Source organism: Mauremys mutica, chromosome 6, assembly GCF_020497125.1.
Source record: "Mauremys mutica isolate MM-2020 ecotype Southern chromosome 6, ASM2049712v1, whole genome shotgun sequence".
Taxonomy (NCBI): Eukaryota; Metazoa; Chordata; order Testudines; family Geoemydidae; genus Mauremys; species Mauremys mutica.
In genome coordinates this window covers 22,972,524-22,993,120 of record NC_059077.1, presented here as the reverse complement: position 1 = coordinate 22,993,120, position 20,597 = coordinate 22,972,524, and the positions used below count along the sequence as shown (strand labels likewise).

The 20,597-nt window shown below is 39.6% G+C and overlaps 1 protein-coding gene across 1 annotated transcript in view; it reads left to right on the top strand.

Moving 5' to 3' along the window:
* The window catches only part of AMACR (alpha-methylacyl-CoA racemase), a 28,534-nt gene extending 12,475 nt beyond the window's left edge, over positions 1–16,059 (top strand). Inside the window, exons 4-5 of the mRNA XM_045021240.1 lie at positions 2,791–2,977; positions 15,283–16,059. Coding sequence (XP_044877175.1) covers positions 2,791–2,977; positions 15,283–15,692 — 597 coding nt within the window. The 3' untranslated portion in view covers positions 15,693–16,059. The remainder of the gene's footprint in view (positions 1–2,790; positions 2,978–15,282) is intronic.
* Positions 16,060–20,597: the final 4,538 nt, after the last annotated feature.

Genomic DNA, 20,597 nt, shown 5'->3' with positions numbered 1-20,597 from the left:
TCTTCCCTGATATATAACTGAAAGTGTTCTCTTTTGATATAGATGTTATGCTTCCTTAGGATTCAAGCATAATCTCAGTGTTCCATTCTCCCCACCCACCCCCCTTACTATTTGCTAGCTAGTGCACCTATTCTGTAGGCTCTTCCAATTACATTGTTTGTTACTAAATGATCACGGTCTTGAGATTTTTTTCCCTCAGACTTAGAGGAATATTTCTAGGGGCTTGTATGATAGGACAATTTGGTTCTGGCAGTTCAATTCTATATTCAGTTGCAAATTTTCCTATGCCCTCAAAAACATCCTGATACTGTTCCTCTGTCCTTTATCTCCTCCACCATGTGCACTCTGGATCAGCCCAAGGGGTTGGCATGTCTTTAAACCCGCTAAAGATGCTTTATTTCTTTTAACAGTTACAAAGGATATATATTCTTTTTGATCTTTTACCTTCACTTCTAGTACTCATGTACATCTAGTTGGAAAGAGTTCTCCATTATAAGCTTTCAGTTTAACCTGTTCGTTGCCATGTTCCCTGTTTTTTTCTTTAATCTTTTAACGCTAATATCTGAAAAAACAATTGCCTGAGTGCCAGTGTCCAATTTGTAGGTTATTTAGAGTCCCATTAGTCTCTAAAGAAATTGTCCATTCATGTGTTCCTTCCTCTTCAGATACAGTTTCTAGCTAGAACTCTTCTGTGCTGCTGTTTTTGCTCTCATCCTGGATTATGGCCTCAGCATACATGCTTTGCTTCCTCTTCTGCAGTTGTTGATCCTGACTGCAGACGTAGGTAAAATGATTATATTTCTTACAAATATTACAGCACTTACCCAAAAGCTGGGCATCGTTGAGGCCTGTGTTTGTGTCCATATCTTGTGCAGTCCTTGAAGCTGCCCCTTGCAAATTCTTGTGCTTTACTTTTTTCATGCTTCTGGTTTTTTGCTCTGTACCGAGTGACTACTTGCCAGTTTTTTCCCTCTCTTGTTACTATATTCAGAGTGGCAGTGGCCTGTTTTCCTTCCATTTTTTTTTAATTCTGTTCAGAGTGATATCATCTGCCTGACACAGTCTTACTGCTTTATCCAAAGTGAGAGTCAGATCTTCCTATAGCCTTTTTTGCAGCTTTGGATCTATGATTCTAATTACAGTTTGATCCCTTATAACTAAGGCTTTGTTTTAGTCACAGGTATTTTTAGTAAAAGTCATGGACAGGTCACAGGCAGTAAACAAAAATTCACATCCCGTGACCTGTCCATGACTTCTACTATACGCCCCTAACTAAATCTGGTGGTAGGTTGGGGGGGCAGCCTGAGGGCACCACGGGTGGTTGTGGGGGGTCAGACCAGGACCCCCACTGGTGCTCAGAGGGGTGGGCTGGCATGCTGCCCCTGGGCCAGGCTCACCGGCTGCACAGAAGTCACAGAGGTCACAGAATTTGTGACCTCCGTGACAAACTCGCAGCCTTACTTATAACTGAATCTGTTAATCCACAGTTGCAGGTTTGGCTCATTAGCTTCCGTTCTGTTAGAAATTCTTCAAATTCTCCTTCCTTTTGTCTTCTAACGTAAAACATGTACCTTTCAAATGTTACTCTTTTTAGGTATGCAGTATTCTCCAAATTTCTGCACAGTTGTGCCATAACTCACTCTCTTGGCCTGATCTAATGCATGCCTTCAACTCCTGTGCATCAGGTCCTGCAGTGTTTAAGAAGATTGCTGTTTTCTTCTGGTTTTCTTTCCCACCAAAGCTAGCTGCTTGCTTGCATGCATATATATATAATCTGTTTGAATCTCAACCAGGAGTCTGCTGTATTACCTGAGACTTTCAATTCTTTGGGGACTTTTTGTTTGTTTATCTCCGAGGTGACTCCTTCACTGCAGTCCTCTCTTTTTTTTGTCCTTCCTTCTACCTCACTCTGATACCATGTGTTGTTTGTGGATTCGTAAGAAGAAGGGATAGTCTAGACTCTTAGAAGTAAGGTTTTACTAGAACTAAAACAGAATTACATAAGACAAAGGCGAGCCATGTGCTCCTAGTTACATACCTGGTGAACCTGACTTCAGACTGCTTGGGTTTTCTCCATCATGTGTTCTGCTCTTAAAAGTACAGTGCATACTCCTAACAATTCCCTTGATACCTTTCCATTTCTTTTAGGGTACCTCTTACATAAGTTTAATATGCTCAAAGCCAAACATACCTTTTGGTTTCCTGTAATCAGTGCTTGGAGCTCTCCACCCATATGTCAACACCCTCACCATCTCTGCTACCCTGTAGGGTTCCTAAAGTGTGCTCACCGGTGAGTACAGGGAGCTCCACAGATTAGAGAGAGCTGTGGGAGAATAGTCAGGTTAACACAGTGATCTCTATGTGCATCTCAGTTTTCTGGGTACTGAGAACTAGAGAGAGGTTTTTATCTTTTGACCTCTTTCACATTTTCTGCAAGCAGTCCTATCTCAGCCAGTTAAGTGCTGAAGCCCTTACTGTCCCGTAGAGCCACTGAGCTTGGCCTGTTACCTTACAACTCATTTCTTTGCTATTTGAACCACTAGGAGCTTGATAAAATAAGAAACTTCATCTGTTCAGTATATTAATATGTCTTATGCCAATCTGATATTATCTTTCAGGGCTCCTGAATCACACATTATTTTAAAGGCAAGATTGCTCTTATGAGAATATTACAATTCAAAATCCTAACCTTAATTGTAAGTTTATGAATACTTGTTTGTGTGGAATTGCCAGCGATTTCACTAGTAACTCTAAAGTGTTGTTGTTGTTGTTTTTAAATAAATCTTTAAGGTAGAAGGAGCAGCATATCTAAGTTCTTTCCTGTGGAAATCACAAAATTTAGGCCTTTGGAATAGACTTCGGGGGGAGAACTTGCTGGACAGCGGAGCACCTTTTTATGAGACCTACAAGACCCTAGATGGGAAATTCATGGCAGTTGGTGCCATTGAGCCCCAATTCTATGAGCAGCTAGTAAAGGGTAAGTAACTTTCAGCAGTTGGTTCACACATGGGCCTTTCCTCAGCCAAGTGTGGTTGAATGAAATGACGTCATTATCATTTGAGATTTGTTCCATGAAATCCATTATATTTGGCAAGACACCTTCTGAAACCAGTTTTGAATAAACTATCTTTTGTAACATTTGAAGGGGTAAGTCTTTTTTAAATATATATTTTTAACTACAGATTTTCTTCTGGAGATGTGCTACTGTGTTGTTTTGTGACTGAACTACTGAACAATTTCGTTGTAAACCACTATTCTCAAAGGATTATAAATCTGCTTTAAAAATTTATAGTGGATGGAATGCAAGATTTTAGGCTAGACTGCAAATTAAAAAATATCTTTCAATTTTTCAAAGAAATTAATTAAACTATTTTAAAATGCACTTGCAGTGTAGATAGTTCGTAATAGCATTTGACTTTTTAGGTTAAATTGAATTTTTTAAAACAAGTTGGCTATTGTAAAGTAACTTTTACTGCCAGATTTTATAAAGCTTTGTAGTGTCTGACATCAGATTGTCACGTTATTAATCTGTCTTGCAAATACTATACGCAAGTTTTTCTAAAAATCCATGATAGGTAAAGTAACAAACTAATAAAAGATGTTTAACAGTAGACTTCACTAGACTTTTCTCTTGTACTTAAAACCTGATGTGCTCCTTGCTTCCCACATCTTGCCCCCATCCTCAGTGACAGACCTTTCCATTCTCTCCAGTCAGAAGACTGGGACTCCTTTAGAATAGAACGTATGTACACTTTACACAGGAAGAGTTGGGGTTTGTGTTCCATTTCCAATATTCAGGTTATGAACTGTGCAAGAATCTGCTTTCAGTTTGATCTAATTTCAGTTTTGTTTTGCAAGTAGAAGAAACACCAAGATAGGAGGTGCATAAGGCAAATGTCTAAATATCTGAGTATAATAAAGCTCTGCTATGTTATGCACAGTGATAAACAACACTTCACCCTTTTTATTTTGAAATAATAGTTTTTATTCATTGTTTTGACTGCTGTAAGCCTGTTTTTGAATAGAGTGTTAAGTATAATTAATTTGAGTGCAGCCGGGATCCCAGTTGGAGTATGTAACTTTTTATTCATTTGGTATAACAACCCCAACATTTTGCCTCCAATGTTGCTGCCCTGTCATAAGTTTCCCAGCCTTTGTAATTGCAGCATCTCTTCCATGTTCAGAAGAGGCACTTCGCTTGGGAAATAGCTATGTAATGCTGAGTGCAGCCTTATGAAATTCCCTCTCACAACCTGCCCTCTTCTCAGGGGTGGAGCCTCAGGGCCTGATTCCTTTCACGCCAGTGTAAATAAGGAATAACCCCATCAAAAGCAAAGGAGTTACACTGGTGTAAGTAAGAGGAGAACGAGGCACTCAGACTCTGCTTAGCCTGATAGCCAGGGAATGGTGGTGAGGGATGGCCGAGGCATACTCAGGCATACTCTTTAGGTCCTAACTCAAGCAGATGGTTATTCCCTAGCTGGCTGACCTGAAGAAACGTTACAAGGGGTCATACAGCCAGACAGCAACATCTCCACATTCAGGCAGAACTAAGAGGTTGGTCCTGTTGGGATGAAGATTTTCCTTCTCCTTTTGTGCACGTGCACTCTCCCCATAAACAAACAGTGATGATGGATCACAGGGACACATTGCCCCTGTCCAGCAACCAGAAGTAAATGGGGGTGTGTACAAAAGGTACTTCACTTGTAGTACTCCAGTAACTTCCACGGGCTCTGTAGTTTCAGTAGAGAAAAGAAACTGGATCTAGGACAGGGAGGCAGGACAGAGATTGTAAACTCATTCATGAGTAGGCTTGGCAGAATTCAATTTTTGTATTTTTTTCTGAATTTTGATAGATAATACCCATTTTAAAGCATTTTTTCTATTATCTATTTGAATTTTCACAGCTGTGGGAAATTAAGGGAGAGTCAGATATTATTTAGTGACAGTAGATGTTGAGATTCAAAGAGTTAAAGCTTTATTTTTGTAACAAGACTAATTCAGAAGTCTAATTCACAGAACTTTGCCCATTGTCTTCTGTTCCCACAGTTAGGTGGTTTGAACAAAATATAAATAAGTATGGGCCATTTGTTAAAGGCACTAGACTGCCTATTATGTCTTTTGCTAGAATCAGCAGACGATACCAGATTTTGAAAGCTTTACAAATTTCAACTCATGTCATCATTGTAGTAAAAAAAAATTGAGCTGTCCAAGTTAGTCTTCAGAGAGGTTCATGGAAGTGTTATTTTGAACTTTTCTGAACAGATTGGATGATCTTTCCATGGACACTTAAGTTACTGACGCTGCTAGTGCATGCAATGCCACACTGGGCATGACAGGCAGGGACTGGGTTTCACTTTTTCGGTATTCAATTGCTGTTATGCTGTCATCCCAGGGCACTGCACATGCCATGTACAAGTCAAAATTGTGGTTGAACTCTTCTGCCATGCAATGGAAAATATACGTAATATTTTTGTAGTTGCTAAAATTGATCCATTTGTCAAGGCTGAGATGGCATACAAACACTTTACAGATGGCAAGAAGAGATCTTAATCCAGAGAGTCCATCTGGCAGGTGGCAGGATATGGTTGCCTGCAGTTTATTTTGAAATTCTGATGCAGAAGCCTGCACTGCAGATGAAAAGAATCTCCTTTTGGGTCTCATTGACTCAAAGTTCAGTTCTTTTAAGGCATTACATAAAACAGCAGCAACTTGTAAATTGCAGTAAAGCAGCGTATCAATGTGATGTAACCAGGGTACATTTGTTTCCATTTGCAAATGAACCCTGTGGATTTTCCTCAAAAATACATAAAGAAAAAAGAATTTGCAATACAGTTCTTGCTGGTTTCCATCATCCTCAACCATCCAGCATAGTTTCATTGCCTTCTTTGCGATGATTGCATCTTCTTCTTTAATGAGTTTGTCACACAGTCCCAATGCACATAAATTTTGCTCCCTCAAGCCAGGCAAACCAGCATGATGGTACAACATGAGGGGAAACCGGCAAACCTGATGGGCTCATGCTGTTGCTTGTACAGACTTTATCGCTGGAAAATGTACTACAGATTTGTTGACATTTTGGAACAAATCCGTTTAGATTGCACGCTTAATGGCTGTATGCAAAAGATGAGCAATACATGGAATGTGCAGCAGATAAGGATACATTTCTTTCAGTCATTTACTGAGAGCTGGATGTACATTGGGGAGTCACTGTTGAGTGACATACAGATTTCCCACATTTGCCTGTTATCTTGCAACACATCTTGAATCCTAGTTGAAATTACCTCCACATTGCATGTTTTTGTCACTGAAGTATACTGCAAGTACGTTCATTGCTGGCCATCCCAAAAGCTCTGTGGTTTCATCAGTGTCTAAAGACAGTTTCTCACCACTCAAAAGATCCTTATTTACAGCTTGTTGGTGAGTGAAAACTTTGGGCAGGTGTTTCTCTTCCAGCTGATGACGTACTGGGTTAGTGGACACTGGTGCATACTTGTGCATACTTTGCATAATATAAAGCTGGAACCATGGACAGCATTCCTTGGAATTGGAATTGCCTCCGAGCACAACGCACATACGAGATCATGTAGAAAATCTGTAACTTCTTCCATATTTTGTCTCAATCTTCCCAAACATGCTACTATTGAAGTCTGGCCTACCATTGCTCGACTTTCTTTTAATTTCAAATGAGACATACGGTTCATACATTCAGCAATACGATTTAACTTTTCAGAGATTTCTGTTTTACGAACTTGACAGAGTAAAATGTCCTCATATCCCTTTCCAGACATTTTCACCAGTTCGAGTTTGGTGTTAGGATATTCACTGCAGTGTTCTTCTAGAGCTTTTCTTTTGTGACTCATTACAGACATAAAACAACAAACTTGCTCCTCCTTATTGTACACACATATTTGAGCCCCAACAACAAATGTAATTGCATTCATGATCTTCTTGAAATTTGCACTGTTGTGTTAATTAATAAGATCTCCTTGGCTACTGTAGGCCTTTGCCACTTGATTGTTTATTTCCTCTGAATGATCCTTGCCTGGCCTCATGGCCAGCCTCATTGGGCAGGTGTCCTGATCCTGTTGGGACCACAATGAGGAGGACGAGCCCTGTTGCTGTGAGGGAGATCACCCCACTGCTGAACAGCTCCAGCCTGGGGGCTGCCTTTCCACACCCCTGTGCAGAGAGTGAGTGAGCAGGGGCTGCAGCGGGCTCACTGCATTGCTGCAGGTCTGATGACACCTGATCCCTGCAGGCACCAGGTGCCGGGAAAGCTGCCATCCTAGTGGGGCAGAGCAGAGACTCCCAGCCAAGACTGTGAGAAGGAGGAGGAGCCCCTGTCCACAGGGGAGGCTACACCACTGTTGAATGGCTCCAGCCTGGGGAGGGCCCCCTCACTCCTAGTTAGTGAGTGAGTGGATCCTTGGCTACAGGGCTGTCGAGGGCTCCTTGTGCAGCTGTGGGGTTGCTGACACTAGAGCTCTGCACAAACAAAGTGCAGGAGAGGCTACGCTCGCTCCATCTGGTACTGATGAATTTTTTTCATTGATTTCAATGTGGCAGCTGAAATTGTTTACCAATGTCTGTGGATTTAAACCAAATCTTGCCAAGCCTATTTATAAGAGAATCCTCCAGTCTCTTCTAGCTGTGCAACTTCCTACTACAGGAGCGTGGGCATGAATAGATTAGCTCACTCGGTAGCTGGCATATGTGACCTTTCAGGGCTTGCAAGCTCCAAGAAACTCTTTTTTGGTAAGTTAAAGGCCTGTGAATAGTACCGCTGCTTTGAATTACTGCTTCTGTTCTGAGGATCTCAAAGCACTTGACAGCCATGTGAATTAATGCTCACCTCTACCATAAGAGGTACACATTATATCCATTTTGCAGATGGAGAATCTGCAGCACAGAGAGAAGAGAGACATTTGGGATTAGAATTCAGATTTCTGACTCACAGCTGATGCTTTAATTGCTAGACCATGACTTCTCCCCTTAGCAATGAAAGCAAAACATTTCCAGATGTTTCTATTTTATCTTTCTTTTAAAAAAATGTTTCCCTTGTAATTGGTACTGGCAATATGCTTTAAGGTGGGGTGCTGAAATTATAACTTTCTCTGACTTTCCAAACAATGGCGCTAGTTTTTGTAATTTTTTTTTTTTTGGATTTTGCATTGTTGGCAGGGGCTGCTGAGCACCTCTGAAAATTAGACCTCTTAGGTCGTTAAATATTGATTCGGCTGCTTAATTTTAGGCACCGAAATTTTATTCCAGTATTCCAACTTCCTAATTAACCATTTTTAGTTTTATTTTTAACAAAATTTAACTCTGAAGTTAGAACAAGCCTATTTTTTCTGTTGTTTCCAAGAATTGCATAGGCTGTGTTTACACTACAGTTTTTGATTGAAACAAGTTATGTTGGTGTACAGCTGCCAAAGTTTGTACATTTCTCAGGCACTGGTGTACTTGACTACTTGTATTGGCGCTATGCATACTTACCAGGAATGCTTGTGTCAGTGCAAAGTGCGGAGCGCTAGGGGTAGGTATTCCCAACATGCCATGTTCCTCTGTCTGGCACAGTGCCTTTGGGAAAGTTTTTGCAATGTTGGTGGGGTAAAAATGACTCTTGGAGGAATCTCTGGGGTCTAGCGGGTCAAGCTCCCAGCATCCCATAATGTTGTTCAACCCATAATTTTTGTGTCTTTTTAAAAAATCCCACAAGCCTGTGTGGCACTTTTCAGTGTCTGCCATCTCTGACAGCTGCCTGGAGCACACAGAATACTGCGCTATTGTCGTGAACACTGTAAATACAGGACACACAATTCTCCTGTATTTGCAGACCTTTAGGAAGTACAACAACAACAGGGGATATGATGATTTCTTCAAGGACAGTTTGCTGAGGGACATAGTGGAAAACAATTCAAGGTTGTTGGTGGTGTTCACGGAGCAGCTGCAGATAAGGGAGTGCGGCTTCTGGACCAAAGGAATGAGCGCTGACTGGTGGGATTGCATTGTAATACAGATTTGGGATGACAAGTACTGGCTGCAGAACTTTTAGATGCGAAAGGCCACATGCCTGATCTCTGTGCCAAGCTCATCCCAGCCCTCCAGCGCAGGGATACCAGAATGAGAGCTGCATTGACAGTGGAGAAGTGAGTGGTGATTGCACTCTTAAAAAGAAGGCAGAACATCTTGCAGGTGATCTGCAAACTGTTTTTGTTTTGACAGATTTCTGTTGGCTTTTGGCAATATGTACTTAGCTGTCCGGTAGCCAGACTAACATGGGCATGCAGAACACTATACATTTCAAATTTAAGTTGGAGGGAGGGAGGGAATTAAGTGCCTGATTCTGCTTTCTCATCAGTTTTATGCTGGTCTGACTCCAATGACTAAATTGGAATTACTCTAGATGGGAAAGTTCCGTGGCCTGAGTTATACAGGAGGTCAGACTAGATGATCACATTGGTCTCTTCTGGCCTTGGAGTCTATGAATCTAGATTGTCACTAGAGAGAGCAGAAACAGGCTCTAAAGTTTTAAACATATAGCGCGCTGCATGCCCCTCCCAGTCTCACTGTTTGAGGTAGTCAGCCCACACTGTGCATGAATTTTATAAAAACATCTTAGAAGGCACCTTAAAAACTTGGGGTTATAGTCTTTATCTGTATAGAGGATTTCTATAATTATGCCCTATTTGGGATAATGAAAGTTACAGTAGATTTACACGTGCTATTTAAATTTTTTGATCATACTGCATTAATTGCAGGTTTGCTATTTTAAAAAATCTACAAGTTGAGTAAATGGTTTTCTGATTACACGTTATACAACCTGAATTATGTAGAGTTTCAGCTTTTATTTGAAGTCAAATGTAAGATTTTGATGACAAATTAATTTGTCTCTTGCTAATTAAACGAGCTTCACTGTGGCGCTTCACTGTGTCACTTCGTTTACACTGAAAGTCTCAACAATAAGCTATGAAATTGTGGGGAGTTGTTTTGAAGGAAGGAAGAATTATTGTGAATGTGTAAAGTTTGAATTTTTTTTATCATTGTATAATAAAAGCAGTCCTCTACCTCCCTCTTAGATCCCCAAGGAGTCCTGCTTTCACTGCACCTGTAATTGTTGTTGTATGCAGACTGCAATTATTTAATGCAGATAAGAAGTTGGATGTATACCTGCTTACATTCATGTGTAATCATGATAATTGCATATACAAACTAAGCATGCAAATGTGGGCATTACAGCACTCACCTTCTGACATTCTTGCTCACAAAGTCTATTCTCCAGTTATAAAATAATGTAATTTGAGAGACTTATTATGTTAGACTTTGGGGTGGAGGAGGAGAAAAAACAATGAATGCTTATTGTAGTGAACACTGTAAAATGTGCTGCTGCCTTTGAGTTTTTGACAGGTTTAATTATTTGTGAGAATTGGTTATATAGTTCTATATTAATTGTAGTGCCACACATTTTATCTGTGGCTACAATCATGGGCAAAATTAAGAAAGCTCTGGCCTATTGTTTCAGTCGTGTGATGGCAGCGTAGCTTCAAATCAGCTGTATGTAGCAGCACAATGATTTGAAAACAAAATTAGCAGTTTAAAAAAGAAACTGTTAAAGTTCCTTAAATGTCCCTTTAAATAACCTCACTGAAATACTAGTGTAACAGAGCAGTAATTGAGATCTGACAGGCCAGTGGGTTTTCATTAATTTTATCTTCGCTCAATATTTTATATTTTTATCTGAATTTAAGTAGGACTCCACTTTCAGTGTTGCTTTTCTAAGAATCTGTAGAAATATAGTTTTTATAATATATTGCAGTAATTCATTTAATTACAACACACAGCAAAAGTATACAGGGGAAACTATTTTTCTTTCCCTGGGAGTGGAAGAAAACCACTGTGTTTAAAGCTGTACTACTGTAAATTACTGACCTTTTCTAAGCAAATACAACGATTAAAATCATAACCCAATAAACTGAAAACAATTCCTAATTGCTATACCAGATATGCTATATATAAAACATTTTGAATTTTGATTATGTTCTGATGGAGTTGGACATGCTGTGGTATCCTGAAGAGTGCTGTATTGTATAAATTGTTTCCCTGTTGATTACATTCCTCTTGTTATGATCCTGTCTGTCTATACCACAAATAGTAAGTCCAGACTGGAAAATGAAAAGCTGTAGTACTTAGAGGCTATGAGTTCATATTTATTTAAAAGTTGAAGTCTGCAATGGTTAGTGGAAAATGAGTGCGTAATACTAAATTCTAGGATGTGTGCTGTTGTATTTCTTTAGAGTAAATTCTGCTAATTTTCCTTTACACAGTTATACTTAAAGATGATGTGTAATCAGATAATAATATAGTTCTGTTTGGGATGGATTGACTACATTAAGCCAAAATAAATTATAGAATTTAAGCACACATGGCTAAATGCCTTAATGATAAAACAATATTTCAAATTGATAATTTTCAAGTATTGAAACAGAATTACATACACAAATTATCATTTGACTTAATTTTTTATGTTGAGATAGAATTGAACTCCTCTGTTAGCTGTTATAGAACTGAGTATCCACATGGCACAATGTGTTTTGATTTTAGCAATGTATTTTGAGTCAGGATTAATAATATAATCCCTACAAAATTAATTCTATTGTGTCGCTGACAGGTAGCTAGAAAATTTAATTTGATTGAGGATGCTAAACTAATATAAGTTGGTTTTATCTTTCTTTGGGATTGATTTGGGTATTATAAAGAGAAGATATTAGCCCAATGATTAATTCCGTCAGTGGTTACATGGAACTTGAACCTTTCATTTGGGCTTTTTCTGTATTTCTGAGTCTGTAGATACACAGATTCAGTATGTTTTCCAAGCAGCAGCAGAGTGTTACTGACAAGATTTTATTCATTTTTATTCCTTATCACAGCTGCTATTCAGAACCTTATGTGCAGCAGCAAAACATTAATATTTCTGGGGAAGCTATGGGGCACCACAGAGGCAGGCACTGGAATTAGTCACAGGGGAGGAAGATCCCAAAATAATGTGGAGGGACAGGATGGTGGAGACTTTTTCTTTTCCCATCCCCTCTGCCTTGCAGCAGCCAGGAGATGCCACAAGAGGGGTAGGGTAAAAAAGGCTCTTTCACCCTTGCAGCAGCCAGGAAGCTGTGGCAAAGATACAGAAAGCTCTTTCTCCCTTCCTGCAACTAAAGTGGAAGGATCTTTATTTAATCAGTCATCTAGTAGCCTAGATCTGGTGTGAAAGATAGAGGTCCAACCATGTTTCAGAAACAGCACCCTGGTAAAAATCCTAATTGTCCCCTCCTTACTCGGAACCTAAGGTGATGGTAAATGGGGACTGGGCTTCTCATCAGAGCATTGCACCTGAAGCTTGGTTGAGAAGGCTTCTTCACCCCCTGTTTTTTTCCATTGCACTCTATGAGATTTCATCCCTAGCTAATAGGTGACAGCTAGGTGTCAAATTTCAAATAGGTGTCATATTTTTCAAGTCCTGCTTATTTTTGTTAATTTGTCTCAAATACTTCTTTGGTATTTTGCTATTATATATCTTTTAAAGTAAACTTCCTAGGGAATCTCTTGGAGTATACATCAAGGGGTTAAACTGGGCATCGGAATCCTACTCTAGCTCATGCCTTCCTACTTTTTACAATTTGCCTATGCAGGGAAATCCTATAGAATAATCATTTAACTGAATTGTGCCTTTGTTCCTGCAAGAAGCACTTTCCCAGTGGTAATTGTAGCAGTAGTTTGAGTATAGAGGGATTCTCCTCCATTTCATATACCAAATGTTGATCCTGATCTAGCTAAGATAGTGGAAGTGTGCTGAAGCATAGGCATGATTACACAATGAATGATCAGTTTCCTTAGCAATGGAAGGAGAGAGATTGAACCAAAGAGTTCAGGTTAGGGGGAAGGAAAAGTACTACTGGTAACTGGGAATGGTAGAAGAAAAAATATCTTCTCTTTTCACATGTTTTCCTGTTTGAAAGCATTTGGAAAAGAGATTCCTTAGCAGACTCAAATTAAATTGAAGCCTTACTTGTTATATATAGAAGTGCCTCTTTGAAATGACATTTCATTGATCATTTTCATAGTTACACCTTTCTTGTGAGTGTATGTATATTATTACAATATTCGCTTAGTAGCTAAAGTTAAGTAGCAAAAATAGTTTCATTTATAGTGTATTGTCATACTCATAACTTTCTAAAAAATTCTTTGTTCTGGAATTTTCCAGGCTTGGTCTCCACTGAAAGGATATGGGTTTTTTTGTTTCTGTATTCTAAAAGAAAACTCAACAGGTTTTCCTAAAAAATTGCTAGTTTACTCATGTATCAGAGGGGTAGCCGTGTTAGTCTGGATCTGTAAAAGCAGCAAAGAATCCTGTGGCACCTTATAGACTAACAGATGTTTTGGAGCATGAGCTTTCGTGGGTGAATACCCACTTCATTGGATGCATCCGATGAAGTGGGTATTCACCCACGAAAGCTCATGCTCCAAAACGTGTTAGTCTATAAGGTGCCACAGGATTCTTTGCTAATCCGATGAAGTGGGTATTCACCCACGAAAGCTCATGCTCCAAAACGTGTTAGTCTATAAGGTGCCACAGGATTCTTTGCTAGTTTACTCATATATCTCACAAATGGCAGGAATTTGAGAATTTGTGAGTAAATTATGCTTGTCTGGAAGTACATACATCTTCAGGTTTTGAGTGGAGGGAGTAGAGTGGTTGGATTGTAAGTAGGTCTGGCTGAATTTTTTTAACTAGAATATGTCGTGAAGTAAAATTTATTTTTTTGCAGTGTTGCTGAAATTTTCAGTTTCCATGGGGAAAATTGAAATGACGGCTCTCTGGCTGCCTACCTGGACGTCTCTTGTCAATTTCACTTTCTGCCTGTGAAATTGACATAATTTTTTTTTTGGGCAGGCTAGCTCCAGGGACTGGGAGGCAAAGCGCCTGGGTGCTCTTCCTGCCTTCTTGTTCTGGGTTTGAGAGCCAAAGAGCCCAGGCACATGTGAAATTGACATTCGAGCCTTCTTGGAGGGTGACTTCTTCTGTAACAGAATTTTTCTTTGAATCCTTTTCTGTGGAAAAAAATTGTAGTTTTTGACAAATTTGGGATGAAATAAAAAAAATTCAAAATTTGTTGCAGAAAAGGATTCCCTTTTTTTGACTAGCTGTAGTTATAAGTGATTGAAAAGTCCCTTATGAGCATGCTTAATAGGCTTTTAGCAAAGCTTGGTGGTGCCCGTCCTTTGTTGTGAGGTTCTCCCTGCTCAGTCGAACAGGAACGGGGGAGAAGAAGGGGGTTGATACTCATAAGCAGCCTTTGGGACTATTCATTGCTATAACATTAGATGCAGGAAAACATTATGGGCAAAAAATTGTGATTTGTGTGATTTTCTTATTTGTATGGTGCAATCTGGTGCTTTTCAGACATGCAAGAAGATATGGAGTCTAGTGCTTGCAATCTAAAGCCATGTCTACACTGGAAAGTTAGATTGACCCAGCTAAATCACTCAGAGGTGTGAAAAATCCACATCAGGAGCAGTGTAGTCAAATTGACTCCTCCCCCCCCCTCGTCATAGACAATGCTAGGTTGATGGAAGAATTCTTCCATCTGCTGGACCGCTGCAGTAGTGCCACTGTAGTGTTTCAAGTGTAGACAAGCTCTTAGCAGGCAGAATAGAGGCAAAGAAATGGGGGAAAGTGATACAGCATCAAAGTAAAGTGATAGGGGATCTCCACATTTTTGCTGCATTTTCCAGTAAGGTTTCATTTTTTAAAAAAGTTGTTTCAATTTCTTTTTTGTTAAAGGTGTCACAGTACAAATGATAGAATCATAGAAGCTAAAGATCGAGACGGTCTGTTAGGCAATAAGGTCTCTATCCCTATCTTTTCTACATTATTTTTCCCTCTGTTTCAGAGCTATACAGTCAAAAGTATATAGCTCTTAGCTCTGTGCCCAGTGTGTGCTGTCTTTATGAGCCTATATCTGATGCACTTTAATATAATGGCAGGAACCAGGGATGGTTGATTTTCCTTTCCTTTTTCAAATTGTGTGCCCTGTAATAAATTTTGAAACCACTTGTAACTGAAGCCTAATGTGCTATGACCCTAATGCTGTCTCAGGCTGCCTGCAGTAAATGTGCTTGAGAAGCAGGGTGAGCTATGGGCTGCAGAAAAAGCATTTACTCTATTTGTATTAGCGTGCCTAAAGTACAGTACATCTCATTTCAACTTTGTTTTTATCCTTTTAGGACTGGGACTAGATTTAGATAAGCTTCCCAGTCAGCTGAGTTTCTCTGACTGGCCTGAAATGAAGAAAACGTTTGCAGCTATATTTTCCAAGAAGACACAGGCAGAATGGTGCCGGATCTTTGATGGCACAGATGCCTGTGTGACGCCTGTTTTATCTTTGGATGAAGTTGCCTTACACCAGCATAACAAAGAGCGTGGTTCTTTTATCAAGAACGATCAGGAAGAGATAAGTCCTAGACCATCTCCTCTTCTTTCAAGGACTCCAGCTACCCCATCTCCCAGAAGGGATCCTTTTATAGGAGAACACACAGAAGAGATACTTCTAGAATTTGGCTTTACCAAGGAAGAGATTGCTAAACTTCACTCTGAAAAAGTGATTGAATTCAATAAGCCAAAAGCAAATTTATAATATCTAGCTATGCAAATCAGAAAAGTTTCAGACTGTCACAATAAGATTTTATGCCTTAAAGTTGGAATTATATGAGGAAATGTTAATGTAGCACCACATTTTCAGGGCCGGGGGTGGTGGGGTGTGGTGTCACTGTTAAATTAATGCATTAATTGAAGACTAAATGTACAAACTGTATTCCTAATTGGATTAGAATGCCTACAGAATGTTACCTTTGAAATTTTGTCCTGGGGGTGTTTGTTTTGAAAAGATCTGCAGTATTTGCTTGTTATAATGGTTTACGTAATTTCTAATGTTTCCTTGTGTTTTTAATATATGTTATAATTAGCTGAAGGCAATCATTTTTATAAAAGACTGTTATACTTCATAAAGAGGTTGCTGTGTTGTTCATTTATAAATTTGAGAGAGAGCTCTTTTGCCTATATTTTCACAGTATTGATATAAAATTCATTTGCATTATCATAATAGGAGATATACCAATCTCCTAGAGCTGGAGGGGACCTTGAAAGGTCATCGAGTCCAGCCCCCTGCCTTCACTAGCAGGACCAATTTTTGCCCCAGATCTCTGAGTGGCCCCCTTAAGGATTGACCTCACAACCCTGGGTTTAGCAGGCCAATGCTCAAACCACTGAGCTATCCCTCCCCCATAATATAGCCTCCCAGAATATATATTAAAATACCATTATTTTGGCATGATCTGCTTATAGTGGTATATTGCAAAGCAACTATATTTAAAGCCTGGCTACCTTTCTATCGTACTGTTAGTCCCATGACTGTATTACATTCGGAGTCTCAATTTGTCTGGAAAAATTGCCCTGGGTTGAAATTTGATATATTAAAGCGTCTGCCAATAAGCAACCCTTACCCTCCATTCTGAAAAAAAATGGAAAATAGGTGTAACCATATGAGTAATAAATAATAAGTTACTGCATATAGACCATAGTCTCTTTCAAAGTTAAAGTGGCCATTTGAAACCTCCTGACACTTGAAACGTTCTGGCATGTCTTATTCTAAGTACAGTATAAATAAAGCAAATATTGCATAGTTGCCACAACCTCTCTTAAATTGGTAACACTGCATTTTTTCCAAAAGCAGTTAGATCACATGATGCACTGATTGTCTGACTTTAAAAAAGCTAACCAAAAAACACAATTCAAAACTATTTGCATTGTAGGAGCAGATACATTGTTTTAATGCCTCTGCACCTAGAATGCAAATGGTTTTGAATCTTTGTTTGTTTTAAAGCCAGACACCACATCATGTGGTCTGGTTGCTTTAACTTTAAAAAAGGCTGTGGCATCTATGAGTAATTATTGTCGTAACCATTTTCTTTATTTATACTTGGAATAGGAGATGTCAGAATGTTTTAGTGAGAGCAATTAAGGTCTCACTGAGAGTGTTTGCTCTTTTAGGATTATATTCAGTATTTACTAAAACTGAGGTATACTGTAACTCATCTGGCCTCTATGTAGTCAACATTACTGCTGTGAAATTTTTTTTTCTTATGGTACTTAATGGCTGCATGGGCTTGGGAAAACTTTTATAAACACAGAGTTATGATCAAAAAAATTAGACAAATATGTGACAAAAGATGTATTGGGTCCCTGGATGATAACAATACTAAGGAATCCTTGTATTTTAAACACATTTTGGAAGATATTTTTTGTCTGAAATTGTCCTAAGCCACATCGATGATCAAATAATAATTTACTCTAGTTCAGATCCTTTTGGTCAAGCCAGGGAATTATATAAATGTGATCAAGTCAGGGAAACAATCTATGGTGTATATTTAGGGCCTGATGCAAACTCACTGGAGTCAATAAAAAAACTCACATTGGCTTCACTGGATTTTGGAACAGATCCCTAATTCAGGTATATAACCTGATCAGTGGTGTTGATACATCAAGTACAGATTTCTACTGAAACTTTCAGTTTTCACTTCAGACCTATTACTTTTTCATGTAAAAAGTTTTTCTTTAGACTCTCTTTCAATAAATTGAGAGATTCTGAAGCAACTTCACCTTTGATTTCTTAGCACCAACAAAAATATCTACCTTGATTTAGTTCTGCATGAAATGGATGCAAAAATAAGCCCCAGACATCTTTTGGCAGATATTTGCTAGGCTTTGTATCGCTTATACTTTTCCACCATTGTAGCAACAAAGAGTAATGGTCTCAAGTTTCAGTGGCGGAGGTCTAGGTTGGATATTAGAAAAAAACTATTTCACTAGAAGAGTGGTGAAGCACTGGAATGGGTTACCTAGTGATGGAATCTCCATCCTTAGCGGTTTTTAAGGCCCAGCTTGACAAAGCCCTGGCTGGGATGATTTAGTTGGGGATTGGTCCTGCTTTGAGCAGGGGGTTGGACTGGATGACCTCCTGAGGTCTCTTCCAACTCTAATCTTCTATGATTCTATGATCATACTATTACAGACAGACAGACAAACAGTAGAAACAAAACATTGAGACCTTAACTATCTATAAAGTGCTGCACTGACAAAATATTCCAGGTCTTTCCTGTCCCACAGTTCAATTTATTTGTTACCTGTGCTGACCTAGTTTATAGTTGAGTGGTGTGGGTTTCTGTGTTTTAATTGGGGGAAAAAATGGGAGAGTTAATTACTCTAAAAGTGGGAGCACAGCTTATTGCAAGACTGTACTCAAAGAGTAGTTATCAGTGGTTTGCTGTTAAATGGGGAGGTGGTATCTAGGAGGCCCCACAGTGGTCAGTCTTGGGTCTGATATTAGTGAATAGTTTCATTATGACTTAGATAATGGAGTGGAGCATATACTTATACAATTTGTGGATGCCACCAAGATGGGAGGGCTTGCAAGCACTTCGGAGGACAGGATTAGAATTCAAAACAACTTTGACAAATTGGAGAATTTTGGTCTGAAATCAGCAAGATGAAATTCAGTAAAGACAAATGCAAAGTACTGCACTTAGGGAGGTAAAATTAAATGTATATCTACAAAAATTGGGAGTAACTGGCTAGGTGGAAGTACTGCTGAAAAGGGTCTGCGGGTTATAGTGCATCACATTGAATATGAATCAACAACGTGATGAAGTTGCAAAAATGGTTAATATGATTGTGGGGTGTGTTAAGAGGAGTGTTGTATGTAAGACCTGGGATGTAATTGTCCCACTCCACTGGGCACTGCTGAGGCCTCAACTGACATACGGTGTCCAATTCTGGGTGCCACACTTCAGGAAATATTTGAACAAATTAGAATCCAGAGGAGAGCAACAAAAATGATCAAAGGTTTAGAAAACCTGACCTATGAGAAATTTTTTTAAAAAGGGGCACGTTTAGACTTGAGAAAAGAAGACTGAGGGGGGAATCTGATAAGTCTTCAATTATGTTAAAGGCTTTTACAAAGAGGATGGTGATCAGGTGTTCTCCATGTCCACTGATGGTAGGACAAGAAGTAATGGGCTTAATTTGCAGCAAAGGAGATTTAGGTTAGAGATTAAGAAAAACTTTCCTAGCAACAAGTTTCCAACTAGGAGTAGTTAAGCACTGGAATAGGCTTTCCAGGGAGATTGTGGAATCCCCATCACTGGAGGTTTTTAAGAACAAGTTGGACAAACCCCTGTCACGCATGGTCTAGATTAGGGGTTCTCAAACTTGGGGTCGGGACCCCTCAGGGGCTCATGAGGTTATTACATGGGGGGTCGTGAGCTGTCGGCCTCCACCCTAAACCCCGCTTTGCCTTCAGCGTTTATAATGGTGTTAAATATATTTTAAAATGTTTTTAATTTATAAGGGGGAGGGTCGCACTCAGAGGCTTGCTATTTGAAAGGGGTCACCAGTACAAAAGTTTGAGAGCCACTGGTCTAGATTCATTTGGTCCTGCCTCAGTGCAGGGGGCTAAACCTGATGATCTCTTGAGGTCCCTTCCAGTCCTACATTTCTATGATTAATTTATCCTGTATTTGGTAGCTCAAGTAGCTCTTTCACTTCTAGTGATCTTGTAACAATAATAAGTACAAAATATTCAGACAGAAGTGTGATTTTTTTTTCCAGTTGACAGAGTTCCTATTGTGTATTCGGTACAAAAAGTATGGTCTTTGCCCTAAATGGTTCATTTGAATGCAAAATGTAAGCAAACATGAATGGTGGAATATCCCTTCAGTGTATAATCTCTGATCAGTAACAGGTAAGGAAACTTTAGAAATGACTTTTCTTTCCCTTTAGAGAGCAAGGCCTTGTGGTTAAAGCACAGAACTTGAAATCAAGGGATCTGGGTTCTGTTTTGCAGCTCTGGCACTTCAGGTTATGAGCCAGTGATAATACTGCACTGGCATATTGGGAGGGTTAATTCATTTATCTTTGTAAAGCGCTTTGAAATCATACCAGGAAAGGTGATTTCTGGAGCAAATCTCCCTCCTCCCCCTCCTCTGTGGGTGCTGAGGTCCCCTAGGCAGCAGAACCTGTGTGGATCATTTAAAGCCAGGGGAGTGCAAGCTTTGGGGAGGGCTGTGCAGGACATGCCCAATACCTATCTGACGCGGAGCTCTGTTCTGTAGCAGTTCTCTGTCAAAGGATCAGTGGAGATGGCTCTGTGGATCCTTTTTCTCTGGAACTCTGGAGGGGGCATGTTCGGCCCATAGTAGCGTAAAAGACTTTACAGCTATTCAGCAGTCTGGGAGAAGCATTTTTGCTTCCCACTACCCTGGAGAATGAGCACACAACCCAGTATTCAGGCTGTTTGCTGAATGGAAGGATGAGGGCCTACGTGCTTAGTATCATAATTGCCTTATAGCAGTAAGAGTAGTTTTGTTTTCAAGCCAAACCTATGCCCCAGCCCACAAGGCATGGGCACCCATTCTCTCTTCTTTCCCCGGAAAGATAATCCTTCACTCATGGATAGTTGGAAGCTCTCCAGATAGCCAGGAGCTCA